General features: G+C 35.8%; 1 protein-coding gene across 5 annotated transcripts in view; it reads left to right on the forward strand.

The window, feature by feature from the left end:
- Positions 1-16838, forward strand: part of NBAS (NBAS subunit of NRZ tethering complex) — a 179588-nt gene that overhangs the window by 21465 nt on the left and 141285 nt on the right. For 4 of the 5 annotated variants that reach the window (XM_075750595.1, XM_075750598.1, XM_075750597.1 and 1 more), the window contains exons 12-21: positions 2500-2628; positions 4927-4990; positions 6430-6623; positions 7634-7891; positions 9047-9172; positions 10542-10693; positions 11581-11715; positions 11981-12059; positions 12822-12926; positions 13213-13349. In XM_075750595.1, the coding sequence (XP_075606710.1) occupies positions 2500-2628; positions 4927-4990; positions 6430-6623; positions 7634-7891; positions 9047-9172; positions 10542-10693; positions 11581-11715; positions 11981-12059; positions 12822-12926; positions 13213-13349 (1379 nt within the window). The remainder of the gene's footprint in view (positions 1-2499; positions 2629-4926; positions 4991-6429; positions 6624-7633; positions 7892-9046; positions 9173-10541; positions 10694-11580; positions 11716-11980; positions 12060-12821; positions 12927-13212; positions 13350-16838) is intronic. The other variant, XM_075750596.1, reaches the window with a different exon arrangement.

Below are 16838 nucleotides of genomic sequence, written 5' to 3' on the forward strand. Positions count from 1 at the left end.
TTAGGTGACTGGTTAAAAGAAAAAATTGCATGCTTGATTGGAAGGGGAAAACAAATCTTTCTGAATCTCTCTCGAGGGTGGAATGGGGAGAAATTTTATTTCCTTCGCTGAACACATATAAGAGAAGGCTGAAGTAAACTTTTTTACTGGAAGGCCAGTACTGAGTGTAGCTGTACTAAACTTCAACTTTCACTGCACTTGCCAGTACTAAATGTACAAAGAAAAGCAGAGATTGTTATTCATCCTTGAATGTTTTAATCCGATTTCAGAGATTATGGTTTAAATATGTGAGGTATAGTTTATATTCTTAGTGGGAAATTGGCAGCAGTGTTAACGCATGACAGGCACAGCAGCTAGAGGACTTGTATATTAGAACTAGCTATCTTGGGATTTGATTCTTAGTGTTGCTAACTTAAATGACACTTAGAAAATGTGAAGTGCCATCCTGCTGAGGTTTTCAGCATCTTGTTCTGCAGTTCCCTTAAGTTGACAAGCTGTTTACTGAGGCAGCATTGCCTGCTTTGCCAGAGGACTGATTAATCTCTATAAATAACAATGCTCTGGTGGGAAATTTGAATGTGTTAATGGCCACTCAACATCTAAATTCAACAGCAACAGAATTATTACTGACTACTGAGTAAATGCTTAACCCCTGTTAAGATCCGTGATGTATACCACTGACCATTTACCTGAATGGTTATATATTTTGGCTATATGTTTCTAAGTCCTTTAACAGTCTTCTGTTCTTTGTCCTCTGTGAACGCAGCTTGATTGGTAAGGACAGAATTGCCATTACTAGGCACGTACAATTCCTTGGCAAACTATCGTAGAGATTACAGTACTTTAGCTGCTTAAGAATATAGTTGGAGAATACTTAAGAATTATTTATATTAGAAAAAAAAATCATAACTGGTTTAAAAAACCCCTTAATACTACTCCCCTTTTCAATTAAAAACACATTTTAAGGTAGTATTTAAGCGTATTCTCAATAGCTGCAAACCACTGTGCAACAGTGAGCAGATTACTTGATCATCATTGTTTCTGTGACATAACTAGAATGTAAAACAGCCTAAGAAATAAAATAAAAATAATTAAAAAAACCCACAAACCCCAACAAACAACCGTAACAGAATAGTTATCTTCAAATGATGCTTACCACTAATGTGCTGTAGAGACTCCGTTCAAACTTCTTAATCACATGGATGTCTAGTAATCTTTCTGTACTTCATTTATGTTGGAGTGTTTTCCAAGAGGGGAGGGGCTGGATAATCAGTTTGGCAGACTTGGATAGTTCTAACATTACTGTAGGTTGAATCTTTATTAGAAAGTTTTAAATAGCAAACTGCACTAACAAAATGGTGTTTTATAAAAAATGTAAGTTTTGGGAATCTACATCCTACTGTCCTTCAGTGAAGATTCTCTGAGAACCTAATGATCTTTCTGGAAACATAGAAGTTGTGTTGAGGGAGGGGGGGAGTAAATACAAATTGTATTTTCAGAAACTGTTATGCATTGCCAGTGACACTAAGTTTGACTTTGAAATCTGAGTGTATATTTAGAGGCTTTTGTCTCGTGGAAATAGTGTATAGATTCAGTTGTAATTGTGTGGGAATTCATGAATCCCTATGGAAATATTTTGTTTGAACTACGTTTTGTCTTTTAAAATATCCAGAGCTGAAGGAAAACTTCATCTAGGAGACTTTTTGTACCCTTGATGTAGTTTACTTATTGAATTATTTCTTCTGTATGGACTTGATGTTCGCTGTATTGCTGCTAGTCTAATGTTACCCAAGAGATTCTTAAATTCAGATCTAATGTCCTGTAATGAGCAATGTGCTGCTTCAGGATCTCGTCATCTATGTATCTCTTGTATCCCCTTTGTTTTTAATTGTAATAATACCCACCCAGAAGTTTGTTTCCAGGGAGGAAGAGCTGTACTAAGAGCTGTGTGTGGGTAGCAGTCATCCTTGGGTGGACCTGAGAGGCAGGACAGCAGAAAACTGAGGGTGCTGGGTGTTTTCTCTGAGCAGATGATGTGAGAACAACCTGCAGTTTTTCCTCCAACTAGCTGTGCATTGCTCTCTGCAGTGTTCTCCTAGGAATGCTACACTTTCAGATTTTGTTTCATGTATGCCGGTGTGATACAGAAGTTCATGTTACTAAAGATATGTTAGTATTATGGTAGTATTCTTGCTTTATACAGATTGTTTTTACTCTTCTATGCCACAATTGGTATTTTGCGTTTATTCTGACTTTTAGCATGGATTTTTTTTTGTTTGTTTTTTAAATATAAAGCATGTTAAATTTTCAGGATGGAAGATCATACAATTTTTTTTTTTTCTTCCTAAAGTAGCAAAAAATATTCTGGGGTTTTGGGTCGATGTGGTTGGGGTTTTTTTGTTTGTTTGTTTGCTTGGGGTTTTTTTATTTCTTGGTGTGTGTGGGGTTGTTTGTTTGTTTGTTTGCGTTTTTTTACTTTGCTGACATAATGTTTGACAGGATGGAATTTTCAAGATGAATCTTTCTCCTGATGGAGCTCTTCTGGCAGCTGTTCATTTCTCAGGAAAACTGACAATCTGGTCTATTCCATCTCTCAGACAACAAGGAGAATGGGACCAAACAGATCAGGTAAGGAGGATATCTTTGGAGACATGTTTTCCTAGGACATGAGAGTAGTTCAGATAACTGTGTTTTAGCTACATACTGTCTTTCCAGTCCATAGTTTTCAGGAGTGCTATATTTACTTTTACAATAATCTTTCTATGTTTTAACTATAAGCTTTATAGTTTAAGAAAAAGAACCAATTGTGTTGGAATGAATTTTTCATGAGGCATTTTGATGCCAAATGGGTAACACTGGGAGAGGTAGACTGAAATGCTATTTTTAAAATGTTAGGGGAAGCCAACACAGGTAACTTTGTTTGAATGGTTGAAACTAAGTTCTGCTGTATGTCTAATGTGTTCATCTATTCTTTTCTCAAAATCTACCTTACCTTTTGCTAGATAACACTCCAGAATAGTTTGTTCATCAGATTGGTATTAGTAAGTAACATGCTTTCTACAGGAACTGTTTGCTGAAACTAAGTATGGGAACTTAAGTTAGGAGTTGCGCGGATGTTGGCAAATTTTTACGTAACTAGTGTGAATTTAAACCCTGCAAATTGAAAGCTAACTAGTTCTCAAAAAAAATTGCAGAAGGTTCCAAAATTTCAAATTTTTGTAGACTGTTTTAAATTCTTCACATTTATGTATTCATATGAAACAGATAGCTTTTCCCACAATATATTGATTTTCTCTGCAGTCTATGCAATGTGCAGTAGGTACTATAAGGTCCACAACAAAATGCTTCCTGACATTAATATAGGCACAGGTTTCTCTAATGAGGAAGAGGACAAAATGAAGGCAGACATCTTCCCTTTGGGTATCATAATGACAATGAGGTTAAATGAAGGTTTTCAAGAAGAATTACAAAAAAGATAGGCTAAAAACTTTGACTATAGGAAAGATTTAAATCAACAAACACCTGTACAGATAACGGTAGCCATGGCTCAGACTGGGTGGACATCAATCTGCTTGTGGGTGGTAATGAATGATTGCCTTTGCATCACTTGGTTTTTCTTTTTTATTCCACTTTCCTTAGCTTCTTAGACTATCTTTGTCTTGACCCATGACTGTTTTTGCTTTTGTTCTTCCTACGCTCCCCTCTGTCACTGGGGAGGGGAGTGGTGCTCAGCTGCCAGCTGGGGTCAAACCACCACAGAAATGTAGTTCCAAGCTTATTTAGGAAAGTACTTTTAAAAACCAACCAAAAAAAAATCCTACTGCAATGTTGGCAAAAGTGTTGTGTACATATATGTGTGTATATATGCGTATCTGTCTCTATATATCGCTCTATATTTTTAACATGCATTTCAGTTTTTTTGTGAGAATACGAATTTTGCTCAAGGATGTTTATAGTGAATGATTTCATTTTTTCTTAATTTTTAATGATAATGAATATGTATTCTGGACTAGTTTTTAGGACTTTATCATCTAGTGAGGGTGATATAAAGGAGTATATCAGTACTTGACTGTTTTCAAAATTATTTTTTGATAAGTGAAATTAGTGTTCACTTATAATGGATAATTTTCATGTGTGTGATTCCTACTTAATTGTCACCCAAACAAGTTAAAGTGGCTCCACGTTTAATTTTAATTATTAGACCCCTCTCTACTAAAAAATTAAGCCTGAAAATCACCTTCTGCATGACCCAAAACTGGTTTGGTTGTCTGAGCTGTATAATTTACCTGCAACTAGGGGCAGGATTACTGTCATCTGTGTTTGCGTAGTTCCCATGTATTCTAACATTACCAAACTCTAAAAAGACAACACAGCAAGAGCTTATCAATTCTAAATGCTACAGTGCATCATTAAATAATGTTACTTCTCTTGATGCAGTAGTCTTGAAAGGGGCTTTACAATTCTGAAAATAACCACAGTTAATACATACAGCACTGTACTAGACTGGTACTCAGGAGCACTACACGAGCAAACAGGAGGACTATTTTGGAGATTTTTCTTTTACATGTTGGCAGTCCTATGTATAGGCATGGTGGGCTTCTATGTGCTTTATTTCAGAAATCTTTAGAGTATGATTACTGTTTAATGATGACTAGGCCAGGTCTGATGGTATTCTTGTTTTCCAGTACGGTGTTTTAGGAATCCAGCACTCTATTTTTCTATGTTTTTTTGTTTTAATGTAACTGTTTAGAAAAGAGTACAATGTCACTAAAGTAGCTGTATGTTTTATGCTCAGGAAAAGTTTGAATTTGTGGGAGTGTTTTCATTTAAAAATGAGTGGGAGAGCAGTAGATTAAATACATAGCGTTACGAAGACTGACTTGCATATAATCTTTTTTTTTTTTTCTCTTGTACTGTTTTTTTTAGCCAGGTTATGATGAGATCAACCCAGACTGGAGACTCTCTAGTGAAAAAAGAAAGAAAATAAAAGGTATGTGGTACGGTTAGATCATTATTTTAGACCACTGTGTAGTTAAAAGTATTTATACAAATGTACAAAGATCTGAAATGGCTTAATTAAATCTTAGTTAGAATAGTCACTAAAATGGTATGTATGGTTTGAATTTATAGCATGGCATAGCTAAATGAGTGTCACAATAGGGTTGGTTTTTTTTTAAAATCCTCTTTTAGGAATACTTTTGTAACCATAACAATAAATATAAAAGGATATTTCAGTTAGCACAGGACTTCATTTATTATTAATCATGCGATTAGGACTCTGTAGTATGCTGAACATTCAGCAGATGTCTCAGCTTGTATCAGAAGCCACTACATCATAATATCATAGGTAACACATTATTAAAGTCCACAGTTTAAAACCTAAAGTTTACCTTTTCTTTCTGTGAATGTCTAATAAATCTTGAAATAATTTAGAGATTAGTTTAAAATTCTGAAACAAAAAGGCTTTGTTTTCTCCAACTGGGTTTGCCTCGTGTGAGTCTCTGTTCTTTTCCCAAAATTCAGGCCACTGTGTGCAGCCATTGATCACTTGGCTATTACATGGCTCTTCCAAGAGTGCAGAGATCAATAGCTATTCCATGATCCATTCACTATTGCTTGTGTACATTCTATATTATTAAAAGATCCCTGTTTCTTTGTACTATTTTTCTTGGTGATTCTGTCTCTGGGTTAACTCATCTGACCTTCATGGGTAGGCTGCTGACTAAGCACTGAGGTGGCAGAAAAGTGATGAGCTGATCTGTTTCTCAGTGCTGTTTCGGGAAAGATGATTTTCACCAGAGAGGTGGGAAATGACACTGTAGTGAACAATCTGAGGTACTTCTGGTGAACATTTTGTCCCAAGATCCAATTACCGTAATCAAAACAATCGTAAAAGTTACACAGCTTCCATCCTTGGTCATGGTGACTTTTGTGTTTGTTTCTTTTGTTGGTTTAATTTCTTAATAGCTTCATTTTGTTGGCTGTTTCAGGACCCTTGTTCATAGTTGTCACTTGTCCTCAAAAGCAGTGTAACCTTTTGTGACTTTCATCAGTGTTATGTTTGTTGCCAGGGAGATTGGGTCAAAAATGGGAAGTACTGAAGCACATCTTAATCAAATATCTAAAATTTGTCATATTTTGTGCAAATAAATCAGTTTACTATAAATTAATTTAGCAAATAATATTAAAAGAAATTAAGTCCAAAATTAAGTGTTTTTCCCGTTAACAGCTTTAGTTAATGCAGAACTGATTTAGTAAAATATAATTGATCTAAAATACAAACTTAGTAAACCAAGGATTCATATATCATAATAAAAGTTTGTTAAATTGGGCCATCAGATGAAATCTCTTAAGAACACAAGTGACTTTGATTATTATCTGGTATTTACAGTTATCTTTCTTTGTATGGCGCTTTTTTATTTATTTTAGACAAAGAATCCTATTACCCGTTGATAGATGTAAATTGGTGGGCAGATAATTCTGTGATCCTGGCTCGCTGCTCTGGTGCATTGACTGTGTCATCAGTCAAGACGTTGAGAAACTTGCTGGGAAAGTCATGTGAATGGTTTGAGAGTTCTCCTCAGGTCACTTCAGCTCATGATGGAGGATTTCTAAGTCTGGAGGTGAGGAATGTGCACAGGTAGAGAACTGGAATGTAGAAACAGTTTGCTTTTCTATATGTAATCCTAAGGGTGTTACCTGTGTGTGTGGTATGGTCTAAAAAAATACAAATTATTATTACTAATAGAAAAAGTGATTCTGTTTGCTAACCTCTAGGTAGGTATCGCAGGGAAATTCTGAACTTGCTGCAATTCAACTGTCTTAATAAAAAATTAATTGTCAAATACGTTCTCAATAGTAGATGCAAAACTCCTAGAAGGCTGAGTCTTAATGAGAGGAATCTTGCTGCAGGAAACAGTTTGTGTCGGACAGTTTTCACTGAAAAATGAGTAACGCATTTAAATTAAAGACCAAGCCATGTAAGAGATCTATTTTTGTTGATCTTTAGTAGGATTCCAGGAAGGAGTAGAACATAATTTTGGTTAAGAAGTTAACCAGGAATTTTATTTAAAGTGAAGAAAATAACTATTTCCTAAGGCTGATGCTGAAATAGGTCTTAAATATCTTAAACATTATTTTAAATTTTTTTAATGAGAATATCTCAATATGTACCAAAGCTTACATGTGTATTTTTGGAATTATTTGTATTATTCTGGAAATCAGATCTAGCCAGTGACCTGCATACAGAAAACCTTGCTTTTGATAGCTGAGTTGAAAACATTGTACGCTGCAATAAGCTATATAACAGTGTACTAAGATGTCTCTATAGCTCTGTGTTTTCCAGGGTGGTGTAGGACATTTAGTGTAGCAGCAGGTTACTACTAAGAAGCCTTCACCCTTGCTTCAGTAGGAAGAGATGAAGCCTTAGATCTAGGAGACAGACCCACACAGGGTTTGTGGAATATATTAAGTAAGCAGAGAAATAAAGGGTTTAAAGCAGAAGGGGAGGAAGGATCTTGATTCTGAAATTTGAAGTACTGGAAGTGGAAATATATTCCATTCTCACCAGACTAGTTGAGATGTAGTAGGTGGGTGCTTCATATTCTACCCTTAAGAATTGTTTTCTGTGCAGTGTGAGATAAAACTCGTTCCAAAAAGATTACGCCTGGAGAGCAGGCCTGGTGATGAAGATGAGGGTGAAGATGACTCTGAGTCAGATGATGAAACTTCTGCTAAGGACAGGTACTTCAGCTACCTAAAGCAAGGCCTGTACTTTGTGACAGAAATGGAACGATTTGCTCCTCCACGGAAACGTCCGCGTACTATTACAAAGAATTTCCGCCTTGTCAGTTTGAGATCCACGACTCCAGAGGAACTGTACCAGAGAAAGGCGAGTATAAAAGGAAAGGTCATATCTGCTAATGAGCTTTATTTCTAAATAAGCTTTTTATTTTTATTCTTTATTAACAGAAGAATCTAGGCACGTAATTCTAAGAGTCTTTTAGTCGACAGTGTACTATGTTAACTAATCTAAGGGATCATACTTAAAACCAGCATTATAATAAATCAGATGAGATGATGCTTGCAGGTCACTAAGGAGACACTGTGCATCATTAGCTTGGCCAGACTTGGAAGTGTACTCATGTGAGTGTTTACAAATATGAAAGACCTGGCAGATATGTTGAATGAAATTTTTTTAGCCTGGAGAAAAGGAGGCTGAGGGGAGACCTTATTGCTCTCTACAACTACCTGAAAGGAGGTTGCAGTGAAATGGGTGTTGGTCTCTTCTGCCAAGTAACAAGTGATAGGACAAAAGGAAATGGCCTCAGGTTGCACCAGGGAAGGTTTACATTGGATGTTAGGAAAAATTTCTTCACCGAAAGGGTTGTCAAGCAGTGGAACAGGCTCTCCTGTGGTTGAGTCACCATCCCTGGAGGTATTTAAAAGACACGTAGATGTGGTGCGTAGGGACATGGTTTAGTGGCTGGACTTGGCAGTGTTAGGTTGATGATTGGACTTGATGATCTTAAAGGTCTTTTCCGGACCAAAACAATTCTATGATTCTAAATTAGTTGAGCTTGTTATTGGCCAGGGAATGGGTTAACTTCTACTCTGATGTTAATGTAGTTTACTTGCATGGTTTTTTTTAGGCATACATGAAATTAACCCTTTTACTCATTTTTACTGAAGAACAGATACTTCTTATTTTTTATGTCTACTCTGCAGAGTACTTTGTCTAGGCAATTTCAATTGTTCTGATGGTAAACCAGCCCAGTCTGTAACTATTAGAGTTTCCAGGAAGTGCTGATGTCATATCAGTTACCTAAATAACTGCTTCCTTTTTCTTGAGGAAAACCCTCTGATTTTCTAGAGGTTTCTGATTTGAATCTTACTCATCCATATCTTGAGCCATTGTCTGACGTACGTACCTGCTTAAGCATACCCACAGTAATTATCCCTCTGCCTGTTTCAACACACAGAATTAATAATTGATTGTTTAATATGGAAATCAGATGACTTTCATTTTCATGTGTTTGGATTTTAGATCGATAATGAAGACTATGGGGAAGCTTTGTCTTTGGCTCAAGCATATGGCCTTGATTCTGATCTTGTGTATCAAAGACAGTGGAGGAAATCAGCTGTTAACGTCGCTTCAATTCAGGACTACTTGGTGGGTTTGTTTTTTGTGGCTTGTAGGCTTTCTTATCAGAATGACTGCATTATCTTCACAGGAATTGAATTCTCAGTTGCATTCTAATTTATGCAACATAAGTTGGTGGCAATTTGCAGAGCTGTCCTGCAAATTCCACTTCATATGATGTGGAAGAGAGTGATCTTGTTCATTTAACTTGATGGCCTGATCCAGAGACCTTGGAAGTTAATGGAAATCTTTCCTTTGGAGTATCTTCTAATTTCCATTAACAGCAGCATGCTTTCTGTGATCTCTCCCCTGCATGCAGCAGTAGATTGCTGCATGGCAAATGAATAATAATTGGAAATACAAAGCATTTAAATAACTTCCAAGTATATTAGAAAATTAAATGGGAAGGCAATGTTGGTATCAGTAGCTTCATAGCAAAGTTTGAATAAAAAAAGTTTATATTAAACTCTGCTACCTTTAACTGGAGTTTTTCAGTAGAATGCAACATAGGGGTTTTTTGGCTTGGAGGAAATTCCTCAAAATCAGCAGACAAGCATTGTCAGAGATGCCCAACCTAATGGTTCTACACTGGAAATTCTTCCAAGAGATCAAGAGAAATCTAACCTAATTTTTTGTTTCAAGTCAGATAATAATTTAATGTCAAAATAAGATTTTACATGTAGCCATTCTCCATGTGCTGTGTAATCTCAACTGAAGATCAGCAGATAAGGCCGATAATTTTTTGTGACCTGGTGTGTCCTTTCTGTCACAGAATCCTATTGGCATGTGAAGAGGTTGATACTGAAAATTACTTGATATTGTGGAATACACTCAGTCTGTAACAACTGCATTTTAGCCCAAAACTGTCACATTTTGTTTAGTGTGAGGAGGAGTAATGCTAGTTAGGGAATACAAATAATAACTTCTGCTCCTGTTGTTGTGAAAGTTGTGCTAAATATTTTGGCATTTCTGTGCCCTTTTCTGCCACATGTACTCTGAAGGAATTACGCTTTTTTGCATACTTTGGTTCTCTTTCTGTTGGTGGGCTGTATGCTGTGAGTATGTGTTAGCTTCAGGTTGCAGCTTAGCTTTCTGCAGGTGGGAATTAGACTTCTCTTCTGCTAGTCAACAAAAAGTCATTAGCAGAGCACTGTAAAGAGGCTTAGTTCCATTACATTAACCAAATAAAATTAAGTCCATGTACTGATAAACAGAACTGTAGGATTAGCATTTGTGGGGTAGTTTTCTCACCTCTTTTGGTGATGCCCATTGCCAGTCATCAGATTAACTTGACATTTACTAAAGTGGAAGAAACACATTAGAAGACTGTAACATCTCTAGTTCCATTGCTTTGGATTGAAGCATATAACATTGTGCCTATGCTCTTGTTCTTGGACAGAGCAAAATTAAGAAGCGCGCATGGGTTCTTCACGAGTGCTTGGAAAGAGTTCCAGAGAATGTGGATGCTGCTAAGAAACTGCTTCAGTATGGCTTGAAAGGCACAGACTTGGAGGCTCTTGTGGCCATAGGAAAAGGAGAAGATGGTGGCAGGTTTGGGAAGAGTATTTTTTGTTTGTTTTCTTTTTAAAGAATGGTGGATGAAGTCTTTTCTAATAATTTTGCAGTGTTGTGGTTTTTTTTCCTTTTTTTAATCAACCACTAATGGAATGTTAAGATGCTTTTGAAGGACATAGGAAAGTAATGCTTTGAATCAAGCTCTTCTAAATATTTCCACAAAGTACCTGTTCACATTTTACCTCTCACAAAGGTGAAATCACTGTTTATTTTGTACTGCACTTTCAGTCTTCTCTGGATGTCCTTTATTTTCTCCATCACAGAGAACTTTAGATGTCACGTTTTTTCTATGAGAATCTGTTTCTCCTGCCTCTTCTGGAAGCTACAGCTACTCCTATAAAGGCATTTTATTGTATGTGTTAATTGTTATAATGATCTTCTGTTGTTGAAGTGGGGAGGGGAACAAAGCAAATACAGTGGGTCAGTGAGGACATACATGTGGAGTCAATGCTCTTCAGTATTCAGTTCCTGGTGGTGAAAATAGAACACTGTTCTTCCTTTGTGCAGTCATCTGTTACCATTGTATGTTGTAGAGATGCTTCCAATCCCAGTAATGCCTGTGGAATTTAGAAACTTTTCACAAGCATCATAGCTCTGTGGTTGGTGGGTTTTTTTGTTTGTTTGTTTTTTTAAATTTTGTTTTAGGGAGGGGGTGGAAATGAGATTATGCCTCTTGTTGGCGTGTGATTAGTGCCTGCTGCTTTACATCAGCAAAACTCACTATTATAATTTTCTATACGAGTTTAGATTTTTAGTCGACATAAATAAAAAGATATGTTAGTATGTTTATTCAATAATTTGTTTGTCATATCTTTTTGTTTGTTTGTATCCACATTGATTACATTGTTGGTTTTGTCCTCCAGATTTATCTTACCAGGGGAGGTGGACATTGAAATTCCCTATGAAGACTTTTTGTCAGCGGATGAAGAAATGGATGCTAGAAAGGAAAAAGAGGCCAAGAAGCATCAAGAACTGCTATTATCAGTAAACTTCTCAAAGTAAATGAAATGTTAGGCCATGTTTTATTCAGAGTTACACATTTATTATAACTACACAGTTGCAAGAACATAATTACTCTCATGTATGTTATTCGTAATAGGAAAGTGGCAAATTTTAATTAGCATTATATTGTGTCAAAGTTCTTGGTTTACATTCTTGACCTATTTTAGTGCACAAAATCATTAAAATGTATAATCATTGTCTTCATACGCACATGATGTAAATTATCAACTGCAAGTGTGAAAATTCCTGTTTTGAACACAGACTGACGCTGGAACAGAAAGAACTGTGCCGTAGCAGGCTGAAGCTGTTAACTTACCTTGATCGCCTTGGAACCTATGAGGTGAGGAAACTTTTTAACTTGCTGCACTTCTTCTGAGTTCTCATTCCGTAGGTATTACTGTAGCTTTTTCATTGCATCATCATATCTATTTTTGTTATATATTGTACTATTAATGTTTATAGTCTTCTTGAAATGCTGCAGCCTCTCACTTGAGAAATGTAAGCTCTCTTCTGTTCAAGCTACCGTGTTTCTTCTGCTTCACTGTTGCAAATGGTTGGCTTCTAGTGTCGAGAGGTATAGTTGGGCAGAAGCCTGATTTGAACATACTGTCTGCAGGGAATTCAGTTTTGCAACAACATTGGGATGTGGAGTTGGTGCAGGATTACTGTTATTTTCCTCTGTCACTCTAATTAGCAAGTTTTATTCAGGTTGTCTAATTAATCTTTTTCTTCCAGGAGCTTACTGAAGTGAAAGTTTTTGGAATGCCAAACTGTGTTTTGCTTAGTTTTTTAACTTTAACTTTAACTTTGCAGTTGGCACTAGTCATGTAATGGCTTTAACCACATCTCTTCATAACTAATGTTGTCTAAACCCTAATTAAATAAGGCAGAAAATTGTCTTAGCTTATGAATCAAAAATATGTCTGTGTTTTTCATACAGAAACAAAAAAAAAAAACGCAGCATGCTTTCCCACATATATCTCATACTAATTCATACCAAGATAAAAAACGTGTAGGCTTTTTGATGCTTTTGTAAATCTTGTATAAAAAACAATCTTCTATAAGTGGGTGAGGTTTTTTTGGGGTTTTTTTGTTCTTTCAGGAAATCCTTGGAGGGCCTCATGCAGCTGAACAGCACTATGATGGCGAATTCTTCAAGAAGTTCAGAAATCAGAATATTGTGCTTTCAGCAAGAACTTATGCTCGGGTATTAATATTTGTTTTGCTAGAATGTAATTTTGTTTTGGGATTGCTGTTTTCACTTAAGTGCATTTTTCCCCCTCTTTGAACTTGGTTGAATCTCAATGGAAATTTAAGAGGTGGAAGGGTGTATTTATTTGATTGTAAATAAATAAATGCAGTGACTTTGAGCTAATTTTCTTTATTGCTAAAGAAAATTTTAAAGTTAAGTGTTTGTTGCGTGACCTAAGCTTACTTTGCTCACTTTGTCTAAATCAGTCTTAAGCTAGTTCTGCAACTGTTTTACTCTTTAGGAAAGCAACGTCAGAGCCCTGGAAATCTTGTTCACGTTCCACGGATCAGCTTTACTTCCACACAGACAGGCAATTCTCTCCAATTTTCCAGAGACAACTTCACCACATGAATATGCTTTCTTGTTGCCTGAAGCTTGGTAAGAATGCATCAATGGATATTAACTAAAAAAAAAATCAGAATTTTTTTTATGTTAATGCTTAAATTAGTTTCTGTATATTGCAGTCTACTGTTGGTTATTACCTGGAATCAAGAAAGCAGCTTTTTCTTTATGTACTTGATCAGTCTTCATTTTCTGCTTTACTTTGTGGCATTCATGGAAGCTTTTTGGTCTCTTTTGGTTATTATCGGGAAAGTAAGGACTTTAAATGATCTTGCCTTCATTACACATAAGAGGAAGCATGGCATTTTCTGACCTGAAACCACCCAGATTTTCACAGGTGTAAGTACAAGTCTGTAATTGGTTTGTAATAACAGCAAGTGTTAGGAAATTAGTAATACAAGTGTTTAGCTCCCAGGAAGCAATTACATTTTTTTGGATTTGTTTTGAAATGTAATTTAACACTTAAGCAGTCAGTAACTTCAAAATCATTAATCTTCTTGTTACTGATTCTTACACAACTTGGTAAGGTAGAATTATGAAAAGCTTTAAAGCCACACTTTCCTACTCTTTCATTGCAGCATAAAATGTTAGTTTACTGTCAATTTTGTGTAAATTTTCATGAAAGTTTTGCTTCTACAGTGTTTATTTCAAACACTTTTGTTATGAAATTATTTTTGAAGCATATTGTTCAGTGCCCATAAAGAATTGGGGAGATTGCGTTATTTAATATTTTACAATAGGACTTTGAAGTTTTACTTCAGAAGGATAGTTTTTGGAGTATCTAATAGAATTTTTTTGGGGTAGTCTTCCAGCGTTATAGTTAAGTTTTTCACTTCAAAGTTTTAATAGTCCCATTTGGATAATTCTCCAGGTAGAAAAGTTTTGGGGTTTTTTGTTTTGTTTTTTTTTTTTCCCCATCAAGTTATTCCGCTGACATTTTTCCTAGCTTGTAATACTTACTGTTTTGTCCTTTCTGAGCAGAAGTTAGTCTTTATTTCATGATATCTAATACTTACCAGTGCCCTTTTTATTTATGTTGGTAGTATTACGAACACATTTAGTTATTTAATTATGGTGCGAAAACACTTGTTTTATTATTTTCTTTAAGGCAGCAGTTAGGACTATGAAGAGAAATTATTTATAAAATTGGTAAAATATATTCCAATTTTTCTGTTTTGTTTTCATAAGATTTCTAATGTGAGAGGGAGGGAAGAAGGCTCTTCTTAAATGTGGTTATGCTGTTTTGGTACTGTTCATAAACAGGTTCCCCTTCTTTCTGAGGGGTTGTTTGTTCTTGGTTTTAGTTTTATATTTTGTTGTTGTGGTTGGTTGGTTTGTTTAAGAAACTGACTTATGTGCCAAGAGGCAAAATGACAGTTAAAATAAAACATTTCACCACTGTTCTTTCTAGTAGTAAAGATGTGAAGTTATGGGTTAAGAACTTAGTTTTGTCTGCTGCTGAAAAAATGGAAGTATGTAGTTTGACTCTTTGATCCTGTGGCAGACAGAACTTTTCAGTCCTAGGATGTGCAGGTTCACACTTTTTTTCCGGTTGCAGAACCGATAATACTGTATGTCTTTGAAATGTTTGTCTTTCGATAACTAGATAATGAGGATGAGAGCAAATCCTATATACACAAATCCCATATACTTATAACAATGTACTGTATACTTGATCTAACCTTTTTCTAAAACTATTTCCCTGTTAAAAAATTGATTACTTGCATAGTATTGCTAAATACACTCCCAAAAACTCTATTGATCTAATAGCATTAATTATGTATTGATGAAAATATATATTAATGAGAAAAATAACTAATCAAGTAGACTTAAGTTGTACAAAGTTACATTTTCTTACTAATTTAAAAAGTTTTGGTTTTCTTAATGGGGTGAGTCTTCTCCCCAGTCCAAATAGCTTCAGATTCTGGCAATTCTTCTTTCATATGAATCAAAATGAATCCATGTGAATCAAAGAGAATTGAAGTTCTTGGTCATTTTAAGTGAGTTTATTAGAACTTTTAGTTCTAGCATTTATTCTTTAAATGGATATTAGTATGAATAAAATTACTGTCATTCTGTAGATATGTAGCAGTTATGAAATCCAGTTTAAATCACTGTGCTGTCTAGTTTACTTCTCTATAGAACATAGTATATAGACATAATTTGCCTTAAATTAACTGATTGAACAAGGTTATGATACAATTTATGAAACTATTTTGTTACCACATAATATTAAAAAGTTGCAAGTACTGACTATAATTAATAAACTTCTGAACACTGCAAAAATATAACCCCCCATGTTTTAATTGGTAGAAAAAAACATCTGTAGCATTATAACTTAGTGTCTATTCAGTTTATACAGCTTGTAATTACAGTGGTCGTGGGATAAGGGGTGAGAATGATTCAATCTGTCTTCATGAACTTGGACTCTAGACAAATTTTAAATGATTCAGAGTCAGGTAAATGACTCAGTCTGGTTTTCCTTTTTACATTTCACACTGTTGCAGTTATGAAATAGAGTGTATGCTGGATATCAGAAGGATTTTCTACTTTCAGCTGCAAAAAAGATCTCTCTTGTGATTTCTTTTAGCTCATTGTTTTTCTGAAAATTTAAGGCCATAATTGTCTGTACCAAGAGATTCCAACAGGGTAATTGGTTGCTGTGGTGCGTGTGATGAGACCACTAACATGGACCAAGTGCATGATAGCACCCATGTTAAGAGTGCAGCCTGTCCTGGTGGCCTTGCTTAAAGAATGCCTTGTTCATGCCTTGTTGATTCCTCTGCAGCTCAGACCTCTTGCTGAGCAGTGTACAGCTCTGAAGGCAAAAAAGACTTTGGTGGAGGAAAAAAAACCCTGTAGTTTGTCTTCCAGGTCTTCAAATATGGCCCTGCATGTGTGTGTAGGATGAAGGACTGCTGGGAGTTGACCATGTTGTGTCTGTGTGTATGGAGCACTTGATAAGAGGGTTGGCGCCCAGCTGGAGCTCTCTGAGGTGGCACCTATCCGTATGGAAATTCACCACAATTCTCTGTGTTCTCTCAGTTCCCCCATCTATAGGGGAATCTGGCTGAAGAAAAATTTGAGATTGTCTAGCAGTTGCTGCCTTGTTTGTGCATGGAACTGGTGAGGTGGGACAAATAGGCACCTCTAGCTATTGCCAAGGCAAAAGCATTGAAATGTAATTGCTTGCTGTACACCTCCAGCAACATGAATGCACATAGAAGTGCTATATCTGGAGAATTTCATTACCTATGAGAAATGTTTTTGTAAAGGTTGCGTTATAACTACCATTTCCTTTCATCTGGAGCCTCCAGTTCAGCTGCAGATAGTAAATTTTAAGTACCTAGTGAAAGAAAGGCTTGTTTTGCTAGTGCATTCTATAGATGTAAAGCAGTTGTTTTTCTTGTTACTGGTACATGTCATTTACATTAGGATAGCCTGTGTCACAGAAATTTTAAGGTCTTACCAGTCAAGGAAGAGTTGGTATAACAAATGTGGGGAAGAAAATAGTAGAAGAATTTC

This window comes from Balearica regulorum, chromosome 3 (genome assembly GCF_011004875.1).
Source record: "Balearica regulorum gibbericeps isolate bBalReg1 chromosome 3, bBalReg1.pri, whole genome shotgun sequence".
In the NCBI taxonomy this organism is placed as follows: Eukaryota; Metazoa; Chordata; class Aves; order Gruiformes; family Gruidae; genus Balearica; species Balearica regulorum.